Consider the following 24,653-nt stretch of genomic DNA (forward strand, 5'->3'; position numbering starts at 1 on the left):
TTCCAGTTCCTCGAACCAGAACCACGCTGCTGTAGTGACAGGAATAATGCACGAAATAGGTTGAAGGAGGTAACCTTGCTGTACAAAAATCTTTTTAAGCAAACCCTCCAATTTTTTATCCATAGGATCTTTGAAAGCACAATTGTCCTCAATGGGAATGGTCGTGCGTTTGGCTAGTGTAGAAACCGCCCCCTCGACCTTAGGGACTGTTTGCCATATGTCCTTCCTGGGGTCGACCATAGGGAACAATTACTTAAATATAGGAGGAGGGACAAAAGGTATGCCTGGCTTCTCCCACTCCTTATTCACTATGTCCGCCACCCGTTTAGGTATCGGAAAGGCATCAGGGTGCACCGGTGCACCGGGACCTCTAGGAACTTGTCCATCTTGCACAAGTTTTCTAGGATGATGTCACAATCATCCAGAGTAGATAGCACCTCCTTAAGTAATGCGCGGAGATGCTCTGATTTAAATTTAAATGTCACAACATCAGGTTCTGCCTGCTGAGAAATTCTTCCTGCATCAGAAATCTCTCCATCTGACAAACCCTCCCTCACTGCCACTTCAGACTGGTGTGAGGGTATGACAGAAAAATTATCATCAGCGCCCTCCTGCTCTACAGTGTTTAAAACAGAGCAATCGCGCTTTCTCTGAAATGCTGGCATTTTGGATAAAATATTAGCTATGGAGTTATCCATTATTGCCGTCAATTGTTGCATAGTAACAAGCATTGGCGCGCTAGAAGTACTAGGGGTCGCCTGCGCGGGCAGACACAGAAGGAAAAGATGTAGAACTCTCTCTACTTCCTTCATCTGAGGAATCATCCTGGGCAACCTTACTATTTGTGACAATACTGTCCTTACTGTGTTTGGACGCTATGGCACAATTATCACATATATTTGAAGGGGGAACCACATTGGCTTCCATACATACAGAACATGATCTATCTGAAGGTACAGACATGTTAAACAGGCTTAAACTGGTTAATAAAGTACAAAAACCGTTTTAAAACAAAACCGTTACTGTCTCTTTAAATGTTAAACAGGGCACACTTTATTACTGAATATGTGAAAAACTATGAACTATTATCCAATCTTTACCAAATTTTCACCACAGTGTCTTAATGCATTCAAAGTATTGCACCCCAATTTTCAAGCTGTTAACCCTTAAAATGTGGAAACCGGAGCCGTTTGCAATTTTAACCCCACTACAGTCCCAGCCACAGCCTTTGTTGTGACTTCAACTATCCCAGGGGGGTATTTCAAGCCCTCTAGGAACATTTTCAGTGGACACCAGACCCTCTCACATGCATCTGCATGCACTGTACTTAAAAGAAACTGCGCAATAATGGCGCGAAAATGAGGCTCTGCCTAATACAGAGAAAGGCCCTTCCTGACTGGGAAGGTGTCTAAACTAGTGCCTGGTAATAAAACCGTTCCCCAAACAATAAAAGTGTGAAATCCACTTCAAACTTTAAATAAAAACTTAAATAAACAATCGATTTAGCCCTTAAGAGTGTCCACCAGTTAATAGCCCATAATAAGCCCTTTATTCTTTCTAAGTCTAAGAAAATGGCTTACCGATCCCCATGAGGGAAAAATGACAGCCTTCCAGCATTACACAGTCTTGTTAGAAAATGGTTAGTCATACCTTGAGCAGAAAAGTCTGCAAACTGTTCCCCCCAACTGAAGTTCTCTCATCTCAACAGTCCTGTGTGGGAACAGCAATCGATTTTAGTTACTGCTGCTAAAATCATACTCCTCTTTTAAACAGAACTCTTCATCTCTTTCTGTTTCAGAGTAAATAGTACATACCAGCACTATTTTAAAATAAACTCTTGATAGAAGAAATAAAAAACTACAAGTAACACCACAAACTCCTCACCATCCCCGTGGAGATGCTACTTGTTCAGAGCGGCAAGGAGAATGACTGGGGGGCGGAGCCAGAGGGGGAGCTATATGGACAGCTCTTGCTGTGTGCTCTCCTTGCCTTTCCCTGTAGGGGAGGAGAATATCCCACAAGTAATGGATGACGCCGTGGACCGGACACACCAATGTTGGAGAAAGCTAATAAAGCACCAGAGGATTCAGTATTTACATTAATACCTGACCTACTGCGTTTACCCTGTAACATTGGTAATTTGGATAATGCCTCTGTAAGAGTAGTTGACATAACTGCAGCCATATCCAGCAGAGTAAAAGCATTAGACGCACAAAAAGTACTTGGTGTTGCTTGTGTGGGTGTTAAAGGTTGTGACACTTGTGGAGAATTACATGGCATATCCTGATTCCTTTCAAACTGTGAATCATCCTTAGGCATACTTTTATTACTTAAAATATGCTTCTTACATTGTAAGGCCCTTTCAGTACAAGAGGTACATAATGTAAGTGGGGGTTCCACAATGGCTTCTAAACACATAGAACACTTAGTATCCTCAATGTCAGACATGTTGAAAAAAGACTAACAGTATTTTAAACACTTTGAACAATTTTCCAAAAAAAATGTACTGCGCCTTTAAAAAATAAAAAAGCTTACAATTTTTCCAAAACTGCAAAAAAAAACTAAATAAATAAATCTGTTTAGCAACACATATTTGATGTGCGCAAAAATTATTGCACTTAAAAGCAATAAGCAAAAAAAAAAAATTATAGTGAAAAGAATAAAATTTATTCAAAAAAATGACCCCTGCACCTCGCCCCAGCTCTGCTGTGGCGCCTGCCTGCCCTTAAAGTGCTTGAAAATGATTATACCACGATCTGGTCATCAGAGCATAAGTTAAGACCTAACCGGAGCTCATGTCTGATGCCAAATGAGCAGAAATGTACTGCGTGTCGGAGCGCGTGAAAAAACAGAATTTATGCTTACCTGATAAATTACTTTCTCCAACGGTGTGTCCGGTCCACGGCGTCATCCTTACTTGTGGGAATATCTCTTGCCCAACACGAAATGGCAAAGAGTCCCAGCAAAGCTGTCCATATAGTCCCTCCTAGGCTCCGCCCACCCCAGTCACTCGACCGACGGACAGGAGGAAAAAAACAGGAGAAACTATAGGGTGCTGTGGTGACTGTAGTTAGAGAAAATAATTCATCAAACCTGATTAAAAAACCAGGGCGGGCCGTGGACCGGACACACCGTAGGAGAAAGTAATTTATCAGGTAAGCATAAATTCTGTTTTCTCCAACATTGGTGTGTCCGGTCCACGGCGTCATCCTTACTTGTGGGAACCAATACCAAAGCTTTAGGACACGGATGAAGGGAGGGAGCAAATCAGGTTACCTAAACAGAAGGCACCACGGCTTGCAAAACCTTTCTCCCAAAAACAGCCTCTGAAGAAGCAAAAATATCAAATTTGTAAAATTTGGCAAAAGTGTGCAGTGAAGACCAAGTCGCTGCCTTACATATCTGATCAACAGAAGCCTCGTTCTTGAAGGCCCATGTGGAAGCCACAGCCCTAGTGGAGTGAGCTGTGATTCTTTCTGGAGGCTGCCGTCCGGCAGTCTCGCAAGCCAATCGGATGATGCTTTTAAGCCAAAAGGAAAGAGAGGTAGAAGTCGCTTTTTGACCTCTCCTTTTACCAGAATAGACGACAAACAGAGAAGAAGTTTGTCTGAACTCTTTTGTAGCTTCTAAATAGAATTTTAGAGCACGGACTACGTCTAAATTGTGTAACAAACGTTCCTTCTTTGAAACTGGATTCGGACACAAAGAAGGAACAACTATCTCCTGGTTAATATTTTTGTTAGAAACAACCTTTGGAAGAAAACCAGGCTTAGTATGCAAAACAACCTTATCTGCATGGAACACCAGATAAGGCGGAGAACACTGCAGAGCAGATAACTCAGAAACTCTTCTAGCAGAAGAAATAGCAACCAAAAACAAAACTTTCCAAGATAACAACTTAATATCTATGGAATGTAGAGGTTCAAACGGAACCCCTTGAAGAACTGAAAGAACTAGATTTAAACTCCAGGGAGGAGTCAAAGGTCTGTAAACAGGCTTGATCCTAACCAGAGCCTGAACAAATGCTTGAACATCTGGCACAGCTGCCAGTCGTTTGTGTAATAAGACAGATAAAGCAGAAATCTGTCCCTTTAGAGAACTCGCTGATAATCCTTTATCCAAACCCTCTTGTAGAAAGGAAAGGATCTTAGGGATTTTGATCTTATTCCTTAAGAATCCCTTGGATTCACACCAGCAGATATATCTTTTCCATATTTTATGGTAAATTTTTCTAGTTACCAGTTTTCTGGCTTGAACTAGAGTATCTATCACAGAATCTGAAAACCCACGCTTTGATAGAATCAAGCGTTCAATTTCCAAGCCGTCAGCTGGAGGGAGACCAGATTTGGATGTTTGAATGGACCCTGTACAAGAAGATCCTGTCTCAAAGGTAGCTTCCATGGTGGCACTGATGACATATTCACCAGGTCTGCATACCAAGTCCTGAGTGACCACGCAGGAGCTATCAAGATCACCGAGGCCCTCTCCTGCTTGATCCTAGCTACCAGCCTGGGAATGAGAGGAAACGGTGGAAACACATAGGCTAGGTTGAAGGTCCAAGGCGCTACTAGTGCATCCACTAGAGTCGCCTTGGGATCCCTGGATCTGGACCCGTAGCAAGGAACCTTGAAGTTCTGACGAGACGCCATCAGATCCATATCTGGAATGCCCCATAATTGAGTCAACTGGGCAAAGATCTCCGGGTGGAGTTCCCACTCCCCCGGATGGAATGTCTGACAACTCAGATAATCCGCCTCCCAGTTTTCCACACCTGGGATGTGGATCGCAGATAGGTGGCAGGAGTGATCCTCTGCCCATTTTATTATTTTGGTCACTTCTTTCATCGCCAGGGAACTCCTTGTTCCCCCCTGATGATTGATATAAGCAACAGTCGTCATGTTGTCTGATTGGAATCTTATGAATCTGGCCTTTGCTAGTTGAGGCCAAGCCCTGAGAGCATTGAATATCGCTCTCAGTTCCAGAATGTTTATCGGGAGAAGAGACTCTTCCCGAGACCATAGTCCCTGAGCTTTCAGGGATTCCCAGACCGCGCCCCAGCCCACTAGACTGGCGTCGGTCGTGACGATAACCCACTCTGGTCTGCGGAAGCTCATTCCCTGGGACAGGTGGTCCAGGGTTAGCCACCAACGGAGTGAGTCTCTGGTCTTCTGATCTACTTGAATCACTGGAGACAAGTCTGTATAGTCCCCATTCCACTGTTTCAGCATGCACAGTTGTAATGGTCTTAGATGAATTTGCGCAAAAGGAACTATGTCCATTGCTGCAACCATCAATCCTACTACTTCCATGCACTGAGCTACGGAAGGACGAGGAATAGAATGAAGAACTTGACAAGCGTTCAGAAGTTTTGACTTTCTGACTTCTGTCAGGAAAATCCTCATTTCTAAAGAATCTATTATTGTTCCCAAGAAGGGAACTCTTGTCGACGGAGACAGGGAACTTTTTTCTATGTTCACCTTCCATCCGTGAGATCTGAGAAAGGCCAGAACGATGTCTGTGTGAGCCTTTGCCTTTGAAAGAGACAACGCTTGTATTAGAATGTCGTCCAAGTACGGTACTACTGCAATGCCCCTTGGTCTTAGAACCGCTAGAAGGGATCCAAGTACCTTTGTGAAAATCCTTGGAGCAGTGGCTAACCCGAATGGGAGGGCCACAAACTGGTAATGTTTGTCCAGAAAGGCGAACCTTAGGAACTGATGATGTTCTTTGTGGATAGGAATATGTAGATACGCATCCTTTAGATCCACGGTAGTCATAAATTGACCTTCCTGGATTGTGGGTAGAATCGTTCGAATGGTTTCCATTTTGAACGATGGTACTCTGAGAAATTTGTTTAGGATCTTTAAATCCAGAATTGGTCTGAAAGTTACCTCTTTTTTGGGAACTACAAACAGATTTGAGTAAAATCCCATTCCTTGTTCCGCCGTTGGAACTGGGTGTATCACTCCCATCTTTAACAGGTCTTCTACACAATGTAAGAATGCCTGTCTCTTTATTTGGTTTGAGGATAAGCGAGACATGTGGAACCTTCCCCTTGGGGGTAGTTCCTTGAATTCCAGAAGATAACCCTGAGAAACTATTTCTAGTGTCCAGGGATCCTGAACATCTCTTGCCCAAGCCTGAGCAAAGAGAGAGAGTCTGCCCCCTACTAAATCCGGTCCCGGATCGGGGGCTACTCCTTCATGCTGTTTTGTTAGCAGCAGCAGGCTTCTTGGCCTGCTTACCCTTCCTTGTTCCAGCCTTGCGTCGGTTTCCAGGCTGGTTTGGTTTGAGAGGCATTACCCTCTTGTTTAGAGGATGCAGAGTTAGAGGCCGGTCCGTTCCTGAAATTGCGAAAGGAACGAAAATTAGACTTATTCTTGGCTTTGAAAGGCCTATCTTGTGGGAGGGCATGGCCCTTCCCCCCAGTGATGTCTGAAATAATCTCTTTCAATTCTGGCCCAAAGAGAGTCTTACCCTTGAAGGGGATATTAAGCAATTTTGTCTTGGAAGATACATCCGCTGACCAAGACTTTAGCCAAAGCGCTCTGCGCGCCACAATTGCAAACCCTGAATTTTTCGCCGCTAATCTAGCTAGTTGCAAAGCGGCATCTAAAATAAAAGAATTAGCCAACTTGAGTGCGTGAATTCTGTCCATAACCTCCTCATACGGAGTCTCTCTACTGAGCGACTTTTCTAGTTCCTCGAACCAGAACCACGCTGCTGTAGTGACAGGAACAATGCATGAAATGGGTTGCAGGAGGTAACCTTGCTGTACAAAAATCTTTTTAAGCAAACCCTCCAATTTTTTATCCATAGGATCTTTGAAAGCACAATAATCCTCGATAGGAATAGTAGTTCGCTTGTTTAAAGTAGAAACTGCCCCCTCGACCTTAGGGACTGTCTGCCATAAGTCCTTTCTGGGGTCGACCATAGGAAATAATTTCTTAAATATAGGAGGGGGGACAAAAGGTATGCCGGGCTTCTCCCACTCCTTATTCACTATATCCGCCACCCGCTTGGGTATAGGAAAAGCGTCAGGGTGCATCGGAACTTCTAGGAACTTGTCCATCTTGCATCATTTTTCTGGAATGACCAGGTTGTCACAATCATCCAGAGTAGATAACACCTCCTTAAGCAGTGCGCAGAGATACTCTAATTTAAATTTAAATGTCACCACATCAGTTTCTGCCTGTTGAGAAATTTTACCTGAATCTGAAATTTCCCCATCCGACAAAACCTCCCTCATGACCCCTTCAGATTGGTGTGAGGGTATGACAGAGCAATTATCAGCGCCCTCCTGCTCTACAGTGTTTAAAACAGAGCAATCACGCTTTCTCTGATATGCAGGCATTTTGGATAAAATATTTGCTATGGAGTTATCCACTACTGCCGTTAATTGTTGCATAGTAATAAGCATTGGCGCGCTAGAAGTACTAGGGGCCTCCTGCGTGGGCAAAACTGGTGTAGACACAGAATTAGATGATGTAGAACTATGTCTACTCCCTTCATCTGATGAATCATCTTGGGCAACTTTACTATCTGTGGCAATACTGTCCTTACTTTGTTTGGAAGCTATGGCACAATTATCACACAATTTTGAAGGGGGACACACATTGATCTTCAAACATATAGAACATAGCTTATCTGAAGGTGCAGACATGTTAAACAGGCTTAAACTTGTCAAAAAAGTACAAAAACCGTTTTAAAACAAAACCGTTACTGTCTCTTTAAATTTTAAACAGTGCACACTTTATTACTGAATATGTGAAAAAGTATGAAGGAATTGTTCAAAATTTACCAAATTTTCACCACAGTGTCTTAAAGCATTCAAAGTATTGCACACCAATTTTCAGAGCTTTAACCCTTAAAATAAAGAAACCGGAGCCGGTTACAGTTTTAACCCCTCTACAGTCCCAGCTACAGCCTTTGCTGCGACTTTACCAAACCCAGGGAGGAATACGATACCAGATGAAGCCTTCTAGGAACTTTTCCAACTACTTTCAGATCCTCACACATGCATCTGCATGTCTTGCTCTCAAAAGTAACTGCGCAGTAATGGCGCGAAAATGAGGCTCAGCCTACAACTGGGAAGGCCCTTCCTAACTGGAAAGGTGTCTAACACAGTGCCTGACGTTAAAAAACGTTCCCCAAGCTTATAAGTGTGAATTACAAGCATAAGCATGTATAAAATGCCCAAATAAAGCAATCGATTTTGCCCATAAAAGTGTCTACCAGTTTTATAGCCCATATTAAGCCCTTTATTCTGTTTGAGACTAAGAAAATGGCTTACCGGTCCCCATGAGGGGAAATTACAGCCTTCCAGCATTACACAGTTTTGTTAGAAATATGCCTAGTCATACCTTAAGCAGAAAAGTCTGCTAACTGTTTCCCCCAACTGAAGTTACTTCATCTCAACAGTCCTATGTGGAAACAGCAAACGATTTTAGTTACTGTCTGCTAAAATCATCTTCCTCACACAAACAGAACTCTTCATCTTTTTCTGTTTCAGAGTAAATTGTACATACCAGCACTATTTTAAAATAACAAACTCTTAATAGTAGAATTAAAAAACTACAACTAAACACCACATACTCTTAACCATCTCCGTGGAGATGTTGCCTGTGCAACGGCAAAGAGAATGACTGGGGTGGGCGGAGCCTAGGAGGGACTATATGGACAGCTTTGCTGGGACTCTTTGCCACTTCCTGTTGGGGAAGAGATATTCCCACAAGTAAGGATGACGCCGTGGACCGGACACACCAATGTTGGAGAAATAGGCCCCGCCCATTGAGGTCAATCACAAACAAACGCAAAACACTGCATAGGAAGCGGTTATAACAAAAAAACAAGTGGTCCCCAAAAAGAAAACTTTAAAATACTGCAGCCCCTAAACAAAATAACAAGCTGCCTCTCCCAGTGTCAATAAACACCCAATATGCCACACAATAAAACGTTCTAAATAAAGGTTTTAAAGTAACACCTCTCACAGATCCACTTTAACCCCTTTTATAGCAAAAAAATGTTAGCCATTCTGATATAACAGGTCTCCTCAGAAAAAAAGACTGAACATACCTTAATGCTAATAGCATGCAGCTGTTCTCCACTCTGAAGATTTCTTTACACTACCTTCAACATTCAGTGGGAACCAATGAGGATCTTAGTTAAGGCTGCTAAGATCATCAACCTCAGGGCAGAAAACTTCTTCCATATGCCCCTGAGGAAAATAGTACACACCGGTACCATTTGAAAAATAAAAAACTTCTTGATTGAAGAAACTAAAACTAACACCTCACTTCACCTCTTCCTAGTATAACACAGGCAAAGAGAATGACTGAGGGTGGAGGGGAAGGGAGGGGCTATATATACAAAGCTCTGCTGTAGTGCTCTTTGCCACTTCCTGTTAGCAGGAGGTTAATATCCCACAAGTAAGGATGAAATCCGTGGACTCGTCATATCTTTGTAAAAGAAATATGGAAGTCAGTGTAATATTATGTGTTATACAAGAGAGGTCAGGTACAGCACATGAATAGCTAGAGAGTCGTAAAGGAAAGGAGTTTGTAGAATATACTTTTGAGATAAAGATCCCCTCAGAAAGCTTCTTTCAGGTGTGGTTAGGTGCCCTGTTGGTAGACAGAATGGTGCATCTGAATACTAAATAGCTAATTGCAACTTCCACTGTGTAATCCATCTGTGCCGCAGAGATAACAACCTGAAGCTACCTCTCCATAAGCCTATTCTATCACAGACTCTCCACACTTGGTTTCACGTGCTGGGTTGCTTAATGTAACAAACCAAATCAAGTGGTTCCAGTTCTTCAGTCAGTCGATAGAACACAGAAAAAACCTCCTCCCAGATTATGTTGCACACAAAAAGACAGAACACCACAAGAAACTCTTTACATACATATATAGACAAATATACAAACACAAACATACATAAATATTATTTCTTGTAATTTTGTAAAATATAAATGTAAACTAAACAGAGCTAGAAATCACTGGACAGTTATGGGAAATCAAAGAATGTATCTATTATGTGACACACATTAATGTAATGAGACAGTAAATAGATTTCCCATATTAACCACTGGGTGGTGCTCTAAAACATTATTAGCGCTCTCTTAATAGTAAAAAGTAAAAAGGACATTTTCCTAAAAGAAAGTCAAAATAGCCAATAGAAAGCCATGCTTGGTAACCTTTTGGCTGCCAGACATGCATTTTCAATACTGCCTGTCAGCCAAAGGATTAAGCATTTCTCCCAAGGCATTTGAATAACCAGACAAACAACACAATCTACTGATCAGTTTGTCAGGAGATAATCAGTAATGTATTATCAAACAGTTTTAGAATTTTCCAATTCAAAACAACTAAGGGCCAGATTACAAGTGGAGCGCTAAATATTGCTTTCTTGAAAGCATTATTAGTGCTCCACTTAGTAATACCAGCGCTGGTATTACAAGTTGAAAGCAAGGCGAACTAGATCTGCCTCTAGAGTGATGAATCACGCTTCTCTAAATGGCAGTATGATGAAAGAATCTAGTTGTGGTGGATGTCATGAGAATTCTACCTGCCAGAATGCATAGTGGTTAAGTTTGGTGTAAGAAGGATAATGACCTAGGCTTTCTTCAGGGTTTGGTCAAGGCCCATTAGTTCAACTGAAGGTTCCTCTTAATGCTATTGTAAACAAAGACATGCATGCTTTCAACTTTGAGGCAACCGTTTTGGGAAGCTCCTTTTCTGACCCAGCATAGCCCCTGTGCACAAAGTGAATACTGTCAAGTCATGGTTTGGAGAGTTTAGTGTGGAGCAACTTGAGTGGCCTGCACAGGGCCCTGACCTCAACCCTCATCGAACACCTTAGGGATGAATTAGAACGCCAACTGTGAACCAGACTCTCTCATGCAATTCAGTGCCTGACTTCACAAATGCTATTTAGGCTGAATGGGCACAAATTTCCACAGACACATCACAAAATCTTGTGGAAACCCTTCCCAGAAGAGTTATAGCTGCAAAGGGGATGGGGGACAACCCCATATTAATGCCCATGGTTTTTGAAATGTGATGTCCAATAAACTCACATAGGTGTGATGGTCAGTTGTTCACATACTTTTGACCACAGTCTATAAAAAAGGACCTCAGACACTCCTCATTTCTATTTGCAGTTCACAGCAAGAAATAACTTACCATAGTTGTTATTGTTACTAGTGTTTTCTATCTCCAGTATCCACTCTCCCGCTGGATCCTCATCCCATGAATGGGTTGTCATAAATGCCCAGTCATTGAAGCCATCAGCAGAATAATCATGGGGCCTAAAAAAGAAGCAGAAAAAAATATAAAAAAGGACAGAAAAAAAAAGACAAAAAGCACCCCCAAAAAACACAATCTTAACTGCAGTAAATTAAGTTTTCTAGGATTTCATATAAAATGAGTGCTTTTTTTTTTCTAAATTAAAAAAAACACTGACAGACAGAAACTTCACCCTGCTCTTGTTTGAGGCATAAATAGTAACCTCTTTCTAATATCTTTTTCACCTATTTAAACAATATAATAAAAAATAACTCAGAAGCTAAAATGCATATTTTGGTGAATGCTACGATGGATGGCTCAAGAAAATGAATGTACTGCAGATTATGCTTTACATCCTTGGTTCATTATGGCAGTAATTTACCAAATGAGACCCCTCAGAGCTGTACATTATTTGTGGAAGTGGAAAATACATTAAATAGAATATAAAATTATTCTCCCAAATCCTAGAGTAGGATTTAAGAACAAAGGTATCTACTACTGACAGAAAGTGATGAGAGACTTTAAGGGTGCCTCTTTCTATATTGGAAAAATCAAGTGAAGAACAAGCTCTAATATGAAGGACCGGATGCCACTTCAAACCAAGATATTTTTAAGTGGCATTTTAAGACAAAGAAAAAAACAAAAACAAAATTTATGCTTACCTGATAAATTTCTTTATTTCCGGATATGGAGAGTCGACAACGTCATTCAATTACTAGTGGGAATATCACTCCTGGCCAGCAGGAGGCGGCAAAGATCACCACACCAAAGCTGTTAAGTATGACTTCCCTTCCCACAAACCCCAGTCATTCAACCGAAGGGAAATGGAAAAAGGAATAATACAAAGGTGTAAAGGTGCCTGGTGTTTAGTCAAAAATAACTGTCTTAATACAACGGGTGGGGTTGTGGACATATCCGGAAAGAAAGAAATTTATCATCAGGTAGGCATACATTTTGTTTTCTTTCCTAAGATATGGAGAGTCCACAATGTCATTCAATTACTAATACCCAAGCTAGAGGACACAGAATGAACAGGGAGGGAGAACAAGACAGGCAGCCCTAAACAGAAGGCACCACCGCTTGAAGAACCTTTCTCACAAAAGAGGCCTCAGACGAGGCCAAAGTATCAAATTTGGAAAAAGTATGCAGAGAGGACGAAGTTGCAGCCTTGCAAATCTGTTCCACAGAAGCTTTATTTTTGAAAGCCCAAGAAGAGGAGACAGTCGTAGTGGAATGAGCTGTAATTCTCTCAGGAGGCTGCTGTCCAGCAGTCTCATAAGCAAAACAAATAATACTTCTCAACCAGAGAGAAAACGAAGTAAGCTCTCTGACCTTCACGCTTTCCAGAGACACAAAGAGGGCAGAGGACTGGCGAAAATCGCCTGTAGGTAGAATTAAAGAGCATGCACAACATCTAAGTTGTGCAACAAAATGTTGCTTATGAGAAGAAGGATTAGGACATAGAGAAGGAACACCAATTTCCTGATTAATATTTGTATCTGAAACCACTTTAAGGAGAAATACCAATTTAGTACGAAGAACCACCATAACAGCTTGAAAAATAAGGTAAGGCGAATCACACTGCAAAGCCAAGAGTTCCGAGACTCTCCGAGCAGAAGAGATAGCAATAAGAAACAAAACCTTCCAAGATAACAACTTAACATCTATAGAATGCAATGGCTCAAACGGAGCCTGCTGCAAACCTTTAAGAACAAGGATAAGGCTCCAAGGAGGAGCAACAGACTTAAACACAGGCCTGATTCTGATCAGGGATGACAAAAGGAATAAACATCTGGCACAACCGCCAGATGTTGTGTAACAAACTTCTCCAGACCTTCCTGGATAAAGGACAAAATCCTAGGAATCCTGACCTGACACCAAGAGTAGCCCTTGGATTCCCACGAATAAAGGTATATACACCATACCTTATGATACATTTTTCTAATAACAGGCTTCCGAACCTGAATCAAGGTCACAATGAACGACTAAGAAAAACCACGCTTAGATAGAACTAAGCGTTTCATCTCCAAACAATCAGCTTCAGAGAAACAAGATCTGGATGAAGGAATAAACCCTGTGTTAGAAGGTCCTTCCTCAGAAGCAACCTTCAAGGTGGAAGAGATGACATCTTCACTAGGTCTGCATACCAGGTCCTGCGAGGCCACGTAGAAGCTATTAGAATTACTGATGCTCTCTCCTGTTTGATACGAGCAATGACTTGTGGAAGGAGAGAAAACAGAGGAAACAGGTATGCAAAACTGCCCAAGGAACCGCCATAGCAACTATCAGGGCGGCCAAAATATCTCTTGACCTTGACCGTACCTTGGAAGCTTGGCGATCTGCCGAGATGTCATCAACATTAACCATTTGAGGGGGAACCTGGAGAACACCTCCGGATGGAGAACCCACTCCCCGCAAGAAAAATCTGTCTGCTCAGGAAGTCCGCTTCCCAGTTGACCCCTTCTGGAATGTGGATGGCAGATAGACAGCAATTGTGAGCTTCCGCCCACTGAACAAACCTAGCCACCTCCTTCAAGGCTAAGGAACCCCAAATTCCTCCCTGGTGGTTAATGTAAGCCCCAGAGGGGATATTGTCCGACTGGAACCTGATAAACCTGGCTAAAGACAACTGAGGACAAGCACTGAAAATCACTCAACTACAAAAATGTTGATGGGGAGAGCAGATTCCTCTTGAGTCCAAAGTCCTTGCACCTTTAAAAAGAGTTCCAGACTGCTCCCCCAGCCCTGCAGGCTGACGTCCGTGGTCACAATAACCCAGGAATGTCTCCGGAAACATATGTGCCCTGAGACAGATACTCCTGAAAAAAAACACCACAGAAAAGAATGTCTTAAAGCTGAACTAGATCTATTCTCTGAAAGAGATTTGAATGGTCACCGCTCAATTGACTGAGCAGGCATAACTGCAGAGTTCTCAAATGAACTCTAGAAAAGGGATAACGTCCCCCCCCCCAAAAAAAAAAAACAATCACCCTTGTAGTTGGAACAAGGAAACTCTTCCCAAGATTCAATTTCCATCCATGGGAACATAGAATAGACCATATCTCTAGAAAGAGAGTTTGCTCAAAGGAAGGATGACACCTGAACCATATATTGTCCAGGAGGTCACCCTTGCAATACCCCAAGACCTAAACAGTCTTACTCAGATGAGGAATCTCAGATAATTGAGAAGATCCTGGATAACTGGAACAAGAAGATACACATCCTTCAGGTCTCTGTTCGTCATGAATAGACCGTCTTGAACTAAAGAAGAATGGAGACTACTTTGAAGAACGGTACTCTGAAAAACCTGAGGTAAAAACCTAGATCCCATTCCCTGACTGGAACAGGAACTATCACTCCAAGAGAGGAAGGTCCTAAACCCAGTTCAAGTATGCCTCTCATCATACCTGGACCACAGATACTCTAGAAAGGAGAAATCTGCCTCTGTGAGGACATCTTAGATTGCTGCCCCCTGGACCAAGACTGGCTGGAATACCAAAAAGAAAGGACTGTCCCTGCAGTAAAAGGAAAACATTCCTTAGTCTACTCCTCTTGACGTGTGGTAGAAAAGACCTTTTTCCACACGTAAAGTCAGAGGATAAATCTGCCAGACAAAAGGTCCAAACAAGGTCCAAACAAGATCTCATCCTTGTAAGGAAGCGCCAGAAGCTTGGACTTGGAGAAAACATTAAATATATTCCAAATATCACCACGGTTGGCACATGTCTTTGTCAATTAGATATTGAACCTGCATCTGCAGTGCTATAAAGCCGAGGCTGTACCACTAAGCCACAGGTAGGTTTCCCAGCTGACCAAGATTTCAACAACCATGCCCCACGGGCTAGCACAGCGAGTCTAATAAGACAGGGAATTGCTCTAGATGATCAAATAAACCTCCAGCTTCTTATCCATGGATCCGTAAAGGAGCATCTATCCTCTTATAGGGATCACAATTCTCTGAGCCATAGTAGAAATGCTCCCTTCTACCTAAAGCGCAGTGCATTCTAATGGAGTCAGCGACAGGAAATCCTTTAAAAAGATGGGAGACAGAGAAGAAGGTATTCCTAGCTTCTCCTATTCCTTTAAAAATCCATAGCCCGTCTAGAAACCCTTCCTCATAGGAACGACATTATAAAACTGAGAACATTTTCAAAACTTCCACGGGACAGGAGTATCGGTGTCGTCCAAGTAGCGAAAAACCTCCTTAAACAAAACACGAGGTGTTCAAGCATACATCTGAAGGAGACCACTTCAACATCAGATGAAGGAATTATACTGTCCGAATCTGAGATTTCACCCTCAGAAGCTACCGGTGAATCCTCTTCATCAGACTTAGGAGAAAGAGCAACCTGTAGCAGAATATGGAGCAGAAACCTTACAATCTGAATCTTTAAATGTCATCTTGCATTTTCCCTGTAGGAAAGGAAAAGCAGATAAAGCTGCAGATACCGCAGAGCATACCTGAGCTTCAAAATCTGCAGGCAAATACACTCCTCCAGGAGAGGAACCACAGGGCACTGCATGTGATGCCATGAAGGCTTGGGATGCTTAAGAAGAAAACTGTGGCATTGCCTAAACAGCATCATCCTGAGAGACGTGGGACTCAAAAAATAAATTTTTTAATTCAAGGCAGAGCAGATGTATGTCCATAGGAGCAGAATTCTAGCTCCGTGAACAAAACACACAGAAACAACACAAAAATTGTGTTATCACTTAATCATATTAAACTGGTGTAGGACATAAGAAGCAATATTACACAGGAGCAAAACCCCTGTTCTAAAGTATAATAATAAAAAAAAAATCATATTATACATGCAGGTCTTTGTGTGCTGTCACTTTAATAGACTGGAAGAAAGTTTCTTCATAACCGTTAAACCACACAGGTCCCAACTATAGATACGATAACATTTGGGGGCAGAATCAACAACACCGCTCCATTCTCAGATGGAGAAGAGGGCGGTGTCACGTGACCGGGCTTCAGCAACCTTCTGAAAATGACACCACTCCGTTCTTGTAGCTTAGAAGAAGAGTCAAGATGGCGCTTGTACATTTCATCAAGAGTGCAAATTGAAACAGTGGGCTGAGATTGTCAATACAACCCTGCTTATTACACCGACTAATTTAGAAAAACGGTCAGCACCACTCCGACTAGAAGCGGAAGATAGAAGAGGAAGATACAAAATCAATCTGAAGAGTGCACTGTTCTTTCAACAAAGCGTGCGCTTCCAGAGCCGATATCTGCTCCAATACATATTAAATTTGTAATATGAATAGCTTTCTAAGTGAAAGTAAGGGCATTGAGTATTATATAAACACCCCTCATAACTGACCCTCATAGCCGAGAAGATAATCTCAATACTATAAAGTGAAAACACTTAAATAAGTAAAAGTAAAACCTGACACCACCGGATCTAAATTTACCAGTACAAATCCAGAAAAAAGTCTGCACCCATATCTGCCATTTACTCAAATAAAAAGGAGGCAAAGAGCACCACAGCAAAGCTGTTAAGTATTACTCCCCTACCCATAATCCCCAGTCATTCGAACGAAGGGAAATGGAAAAAAGGAACAACACAAAGGGTGGAGTCGTGGACGCTCTATATCCGGCCAAGTAAGATATTTATCAGGTAAGCATAAATTTTGCTTTCTTTCCTAAGATATGGAGAGTCCACGATGTCAATTACTAGTGGGAACCAATACCCAAGCTAGAGTACACAGATGACTAGGGAGGGAGAACAGGACAAACCTAAACAGAAGGCATCACAGCTTTCTCCCAAAAGAGGCCTCAGCCGAGGCAAAGGATAAAATTTGTAAAAAGTATGCAGAGAGGACCAAGTTGCAGCCTTGCAAATCTGTTCCACAGAAGCTTCAATTTTGAAAGCCCAAGAAGAGGGGACATCCCTAGTGGAAAGAGCTGTAATTCTCTCAGGAGACTGCTGACCAGCAGTCTCATAAGCAAAATGAATAATACTACTCTTAAGCTCTTGTTGAGTATTAAAAGTGGCTTTCTAACCCTTACGCTTTCCTGAGAAATAAACAAACAGGGCAGAAGATTGGCGTAAATCCTTAGACGCCTGCAGGTAGAATTGTAGAGCGTGCAAAACATCTAAGTTGTGCAACAGACGTTCCTTATGATAAGAACGATTGGGACAGAGAGAATCAACAATATCCTAAATAATATTTCTATCCGAAATCACATTAGGGAGAAATCCCAATTTATTACGCAGGACCTCCTTATCCGCATAAAAAATAAGGTAAGGCGAATCACACTGCAAAGCCGAGAGCTCAGAGGCTCTCTGAGCAGAAGAAATAGAAATAAGAAACAAAACCTTCCAAGATAACAACTTAATATCTATGGAATGCAAAGGCTCAAATGGAGCCTGCTGCAAAACTTTAACTATGTTAAGGCTCCAAGGAGGAGCAACAGGTTTAAACACAGTCCTGATACTGACCAGGGCCTGACAAAAAAATTGAACATCTGGCACGTCCGCCAGATGCTAGAGTAACAAAATAGATAAAGCAGAAATCTGACCTTTCAGAGAACCGACTGACTATCCTGACTCCAGACCTTCCTGGAAAAAAGACAAAATTCTAGGAATCCTAACTCTACTCCAAGAGTAGCCCTTACACACCAATTCACATCAATAAAAGGTATTAACACCATACCTTATGGTAAATTTTACGAGTAACAGGCTTACAAAAGCCTGGATCATGATCTCAAAGACCGACTCAGAAAAATCCACACCTAGACAGAACTAAGCGTTCAATCTCCAAGCAGCCAGCTTAAGAGAAACAATATTTAGATGGAGAAAAAGACCATGCATTAGAAGGTCCAAGATGGAAGAGATGACATCTTCACTAGGTCTACATACCGGATCCTGCGAGGCCATGCAGGAGCTATTAGAATTACCAACTCTTTCTCCTGTTTGATACGAGCAATGTCTTGTGGGAGGAGCGCTAAAGGAGAAAACAGGTATGCTAGACTGAAATCCCAAAAAACCTCTAGAACATCTTTCACGGTGGCCTGCAGATCTCTTGACCTTTAACCATACCTTGGAAGTTTGGCGTTCTGCAGATATGCTATCAAAATCCAACTCCGGCACCCCCAATTTCAGGGTTAATCCGGGAAGAAAAGTCTGTCTGCTCAGGAAATCCGCTTCCCAATTGTCCATTCCTGGAATGTGGATGGCAGACAACAATTGTGAGCTTTCGCCCACTGAATAATCCATGCCACCTTCTTCATGGCTAAGGAACTCAGAGTTCCTCCCTGGTGGTTGATGTAAGCCACTGAGGTGATGTTGTTCAACTGGAACCAGATAAATCGGGTTAAGGACAACGGAGGCCAAGCTATCAGAGCATTGTAAATCGCTCTCAACTCCAAAAATGTTTATGGGGAGAACAGACTCCTCCAGAGTCCATAGTCCCTGGCCTCTAACGAGTCCCAATCAGGCTGGCGTCTCCGGAAGCATGTGCCCTGAGACAGATGCTCCTGAGAAAGACACCACGGGAGAGAGTTTCTTGTCGACTGGACTAGATCTATCCTCTGAGACAGATCCGAATGGTCTCCGTTCCATTGTTTGAGCATGCATAACTGCAGGGCTCTGAAATGGAATCAAGCAAAGGGAATGACGTCCATGGAAGCAAACATCAAACCAATTACCTCCATACATCGAGTCACTGATGGTCGAACAGACTGTAAAGAAGCAAGAGGAAAATTATTCATAGATAGGGAATCTATTATGATCCCTATAAAAAAATTAGCCTTGCAGCTGGAACAAGGTAACTCTCCTCCAGATTCACTTTCCATCCGTGGGAACATAGAAAAGACAACAAGATCTCTGTATTAGAGTTTGCTTGTTGAAATGATGGCGCCTGAACAAATATGTCGTCCAGGTAGGGCTCCACTGCAATTCCCCAAGACCTGATCACTGCCAAGAGAGCCCCCAGAACCTTTGAAAAAATTCTGGGAGCTGTGGCAAGGCCAAACGGAAGAGCACAAATTTAATCTCAGGAACTGGTGATGATCCTTGTGGATGGGAACATGAAGATACGCATCCTTCGGGTCTATGGTCGACATGAACTGACCCTCTTGGAACAAAGGAAGAATGTAACGAATGATTTCCATTTTGAAGGATCGTACCCTGAAAAACTTGTTTCGACCCTTTAGGTCTAAAATGGGTCAAAAAGTTCCCTCTTTTTTGGGAACCACGAACAGATTTAAATAGAATCCTAGACCCTATTCCCTTACTGGAACTATCACTCCCAGGGAAGAAAGGTCCTGAACGCAGTTCAAGAATGCCTCTCAAGATTATCTGCAGACTAGGTAAGAAGAGATGGAATCTGCCCCTGAGAGGAAAGGTTTTGAATTTTATTTTGTAACCCTGAGATACTATGTCCATAGCCCAAGGATCTGGGACATCTCGTATCCATGCTTGACAAAACAGGGGAAGTCTGCCCCCCACTTGATCCGATTCAGGACCAGGGTCGACCCTTCATGCTGACTTAGACTCAGCTGAGGGTTTCTTTGATTGCTACACCTTGTTCCAAGACTGATTGGGCTTCCAAGAGGACTTGGACTGCTCCTGCTTGGAAGAGGGAGAGGAAGACTTTTGACCTTTGAAGTTACAAAAGGAACAAAAATTACTTTGACGTCCTTTAGTTCTGTTATTCTTATTCTTGTGGTACAAATGACCCTTTTTCACCCGTAATATGAGAAATAATTTCAGTCAGACCAGGTCCAAACAAGGTTTTACCCTTGTAAGAAAGCGTTAGAAGCTTGGACTTAGAGGTAACATCAGCTGACTAAGATTTTAGCTACAATGCCCTTCGGCTAGGACAGTGAAGCCAGACATCTTGGCTCCCAGTGTAATAACCTGCATGTTAGCATCAGAAATAAAGGAATTGGCTAACCTGAGAGCCTTAATCCTATCTTGATCTCCTTGTTAAAACTGATTCGGACAAGGTATCGCACTTAGATGCAGCACTTGCTATTGCGGTAATACGAACTGCAGGTTGCCATTGAAGACCCTGATGAACAAACATCTATTGCAAATAAGCCTCCAGCTTCTTGTCCTTAAAGGATCAGCTATCCTCGATAGGGATCATAGGTCTCATAACCAAAGTAGAAAAAGCTCTTTCTACTTTAGGGACCGTGCACCATGAATCTTTAATGGAGTCAGCAACAGGCAAAATCTTTTTAAAGACTGGAGAGGGGGAGAAAGGTATCCCCGACTACTCCCATACCTGTGAAATGATCTCTGTCACACGGACTGGAACAGTAACAGAGGAAGGAATATCATAGTATTTGTCAAATGTACTAGATTTTTCAGGGTTGACTGCGACAGAAGAGTCAGAGTCGTCTAATTAGCCAAAACCTTCTTTAACAATACACAAAGGTGTTCAAGGTTAAATCTGAAGATTACTTCTTCAACTTCAGACCAAGGATCTAAACTGTCAGAATCTGATATTACCAAGGTAACCTCCTCAACAGAGTTATGAGGGAGGGCAACCTGCAAAGCAGCAGATGGAACAGACACCTTATAATCTGAAAAATGTTTAGCTTCCCTCCTGCGTTTCCCAAATGCAGGAAAAGCAGATAATGCAGCAGATATCTGTGCAGCAAAAGGCAAATAAACGCCTCCAGGAGGCTAAGAGAAATCGCAAGGCACTGCATGTGACACCATTGAGGCTTGGGACATTTGAGGAGAAAGCTGTGGCATTGCCTGAACAGCATCATCCTGAGAGACATTGGGCTCAGAGGGCAACAATCTATCTCTACATACGAGAGTTCTAGCTAAGCAAGCAGCACAGAATTGCATAGTTGAAGCAATTTTTGCCTCAAAGCGTAGCAAGCATTTAATAAACACAGTCTGCCATGTCCATAATTAAAAATAAAAAGAGAAATAACATTTTAATATTTTAATATTTACTTTATAATTTTTAAGGCACTGTCACTTTAAGAACAGAATTCTGATCAGAGAGAGTCTAAACCAAAAATTAGTACCCCCTACACCTTAGTCTGACTGAGGAGTCTTAACCTGACCTTCGACTGAAAAATTAGCCAAGACAAAACAGCAAGAGCCCTGCAGCCTAACGAGAGCATCCAGAAAATGTCGTCATCAGATAAGACGCCGCTCCGCTAGAGAATCGAAGCGGAAAGCTGGTCACATGATTTGCCAATGAGAAAAACTGCAGACAAAATACAAGCGAGCGTTTCTGACCTCAGCAAATATAGTCAGCGTCGCCATCTTTAATGCCGGATTAGACCGTTAATCCTATCGTTTCGCCATAAGAAAAAAACAAACTGAGCAGCACCTCATACTATGCATCAGTATCATTAAACACACATTATATACATGAAGTGTGCCATAACAAGAAGCTTGCTTAGATAAAATACAAACAGCCCACAATAAAGTAAAGGGGAGTATACTTTAAAGCCCAAATAAAAAGTAATAACCCCTTAGTCTCTTCGTCACAATAAAAGTGCCTGCTCCCTGCCTGTAAATATCCTTATAAAGGATATAACATTTTCCGGATAATGTTGCAGCTCAACCTTATTAAGTGCACCGTCTCCAATACCTAGAAAACAAAAATGTCACTTACCTGAAATCTAGCTGTCAGGCAGGACAATAGCTTACAAGGTGTGAGAGGACACATACTCCTCACAGGGACCTGTAGAAAAAGAAAGAACAGAGTAAACCTACTCTGGCTTTCTATACCATGGGCAGCAAATATGTTAGAAAACTAAGCGAGGACTACATCACAACTTTCTAATTGCTTTAAAGCCACCACTACTCTACTGAAGAGATTCACGTTGACTATGGCTAGACCCAAAAATCTTGCTTGTAGTGCGAGAAATCCAATTTTCTTCAGACACCAAAACTTCCCCTCCTTCATTGACAGAGGCAAAGAGAATGACGGGGATTATGGGTAGGGGAGTGATACTTAACAGCTTTGCTGTGGTGCTCTTTGCCTCCTCCTGCTGGCCAGGAGTGATATTCCCACTAGTAATGGATGACGTTGTGGACTCTCCATGTCTTAGGAAAGAAAAGAAGAAAACCAAAATATGTTTGCTTACCTGATAAAATATATTTTTTTTCATGGTGGTAAGAGACCACAAGCCATAACATATGGGATTAAACTCCACTAGGAGACAGGCAAAAATGACCCAACATGACAAGAGCTTGAATCCCTTCCACTTCCTTATTACCCTCGGTTTACCTTACACAGCCAAGAAAAAGGAGATAACCAGAAAAGCAGGAAGAACAAGCAGGGTAAATGTGGTGCATGCTAGAACTGTTGATTTGTTATTAGAGATGGTCTTTCTCACCACCATGAAAGAAAGTTATCAGGTAAGCATAAATTTTGTTTTCTTTTATAAAGTAGTAATAGTCCATGAGCCATAACATAAGGCATCTAATACCCAAGCTGTGGAGTCCACAATATCATAAAAAGGGTGGGACAAAAAAGGAAAGAGGCAGGCACATAACTGACCAGATGCTACGACCTGGAGAACCTTCCTGCCAACGTAGCTTCTAAAGAGGCAAAAACATCAAAATGATTTTTTTTTTGGTAAAAGTATAAAGGGAAGGACAAGTAGCAGCCTTGCAAATTTGTAAAAGTGAAATAATTGTTTTAGTCAGAAGCCAAGAAAACTGCAGTAGCCTTTCCGACGTCTACGCAGACCTGAAAAAACTAACAAAGTGGAAGATTTATGGAACTCCTTAGTGACTCGAAGATAAAACTTCTAAGCCTTAACTTCATCAAAATTATGTAGGACACAAAGAAGAATCCATGGAGGGGAAGCTAGTTTAACCACTAGTCTAATCCTAATAAGGGCCCACAAAAGAATGAATATCAGGCAATCTAGCAAGTTCAAGAAACCAGCTGATAAACCCTTATTTAGCCAATCCTGAGGAAATGGCATAATCCCGAGAATTTGAAAGGAACCCAAAGGAGTCGCACCAAGAAAGAAAAAAACTTTCCATACCTTAATCATACATTTTTCAAATAACTGATTTCCTCACTTAAAGGGACACTCAATCAAAATTAAACTCATTATTCAGATAGAGCATGCTATTTTAAACAACTTTCCAATTTACTTCCATTAACAAAATGTGCACAGTCTTTGTATATTACTGAGCATGTGCAAGAATAAGTGTGTATGTATTTGTGAATGGCTGATGACTGTCACATGGTACAGGGGGAGTGGAAAAAGACATAACTTAAAAATGTCAGAAAAAAAATCTACTACTCATTTGAAGTTCAGACTAAGTGCTATTGCATTGTCTTGTTATCTTGCATTTGTTGATTATGCAAATCTACTGTGTTGACTGGTCCTTTAAGTCACAATAAGAGTGACTATAACGGAGACCAAAAAACCTCTATGGCGTAAAAATGTTTAATTTCCATGGTGACAAATTTACAATCTGAATGCAAGAAAAGACCCAAAATCAGTAATCCATAATGGAAAAGTCCAGGGCTTAAAGCTGGAAATCAGAATAAGGTCTGCATACCAGGACCTGCAAGGCCAAGCTGGCGCAATGAGAATTACTGGAACTATCCCCTGCTGGATGAGGTAGATCACTCAAGGAAGCAGAACAAACGGAAGTAACAGGTACATCAGACAAAAACGTTAAGGAGCCACTAGAGCATCTAAACCAACTGAGAATCTCTTGATCTGGCACAGAAATTGGAGAGCTTGAGATTCAAGCGAGAAGCCATCATGACGATATCCGGCAACCCCCAAAAAGCTACTATCCAAATGTATATTTCCTGGTTGAGAGACCATTCCTCCTAATAAAAAGTCAGAAGACTGAGGAAATGCTGCATCCCAATATTTGACCCCTAGAATGAATGGCCAATATTATACAATGATTACTTTTTGCCCAAGAAAGAATGAAAGAAACCTCCATCGTTAGAGAACTCTTGGTTCTCCCTTGATGATTGACATAAGCCATTGTCATGTGTTGTAATGAAAACTGAGGTCTCGAGCTTGAAGAGGAGAAAACTTCGAAGAGCCGTATAAATCACTCAGAGTTATATAACATTGATCTGTAGCCTGGCCTCCAGAGGAAACCAAACTCCTTGCATCTTCTCAGACAGCTCCTTATCCTTGAAGACGCTTACCTGCTTTTACAAATAAGGTGACAGAATCAGAACAGTGAAATACACACAAACATGTCAGTAACAGATGTGTATACATATTAACTGAAATGCATAAATACATACACAAGTATACTCAGGTGATAGGTTTTCTTATACCTTATGTATAACTAAGGTATACCCAATATCACACAATACAAATACTGTGGAGAAACTCTTAACAGAGGCTAATATAAAGACCATATAGTCAATACAAATGTC

At 41.8% G+C, this 24,653-nt stretch overlaps 1 protein-coding gene across 1 annotated transcript in view; it reads right to left on the reverse strand.

Annotated features, from left to right (window-relative positions):
* FURIN (furin, paired basic amino acid cleaving enzyme) overlaps positions 1-24,653 on the reverse strand; it is a 494,229-nt gene that overhangs the window by 30,341 nt on the left and 439,235 nt on the right. Inside the window, exon 14 of the mRNA XM_053717718.1 lies at positions 11,187-11,311. Coding sequence (XP_053573693.1) covers positions 11,187-11,311 — 125 coding nt within the window. The remainder of the gene's footprint in view (positions 1-11,186; positions 11,312-24,653) is intronic.

Source organism: Bombina bombina, chromosome 6, assembly GCF_027579735.1.
Source record: "Bombina bombina isolate aBomBom1 chromosome 6, aBomBom1.pri, whole genome shotgun sequence".
NCBI classification, from domain to species: domain Eukaryota; kingdom Metazoa; phylum Chordata; class Amphibia; order Anura; family Bombinatoridae; genus Bombina; species Bombina bombina.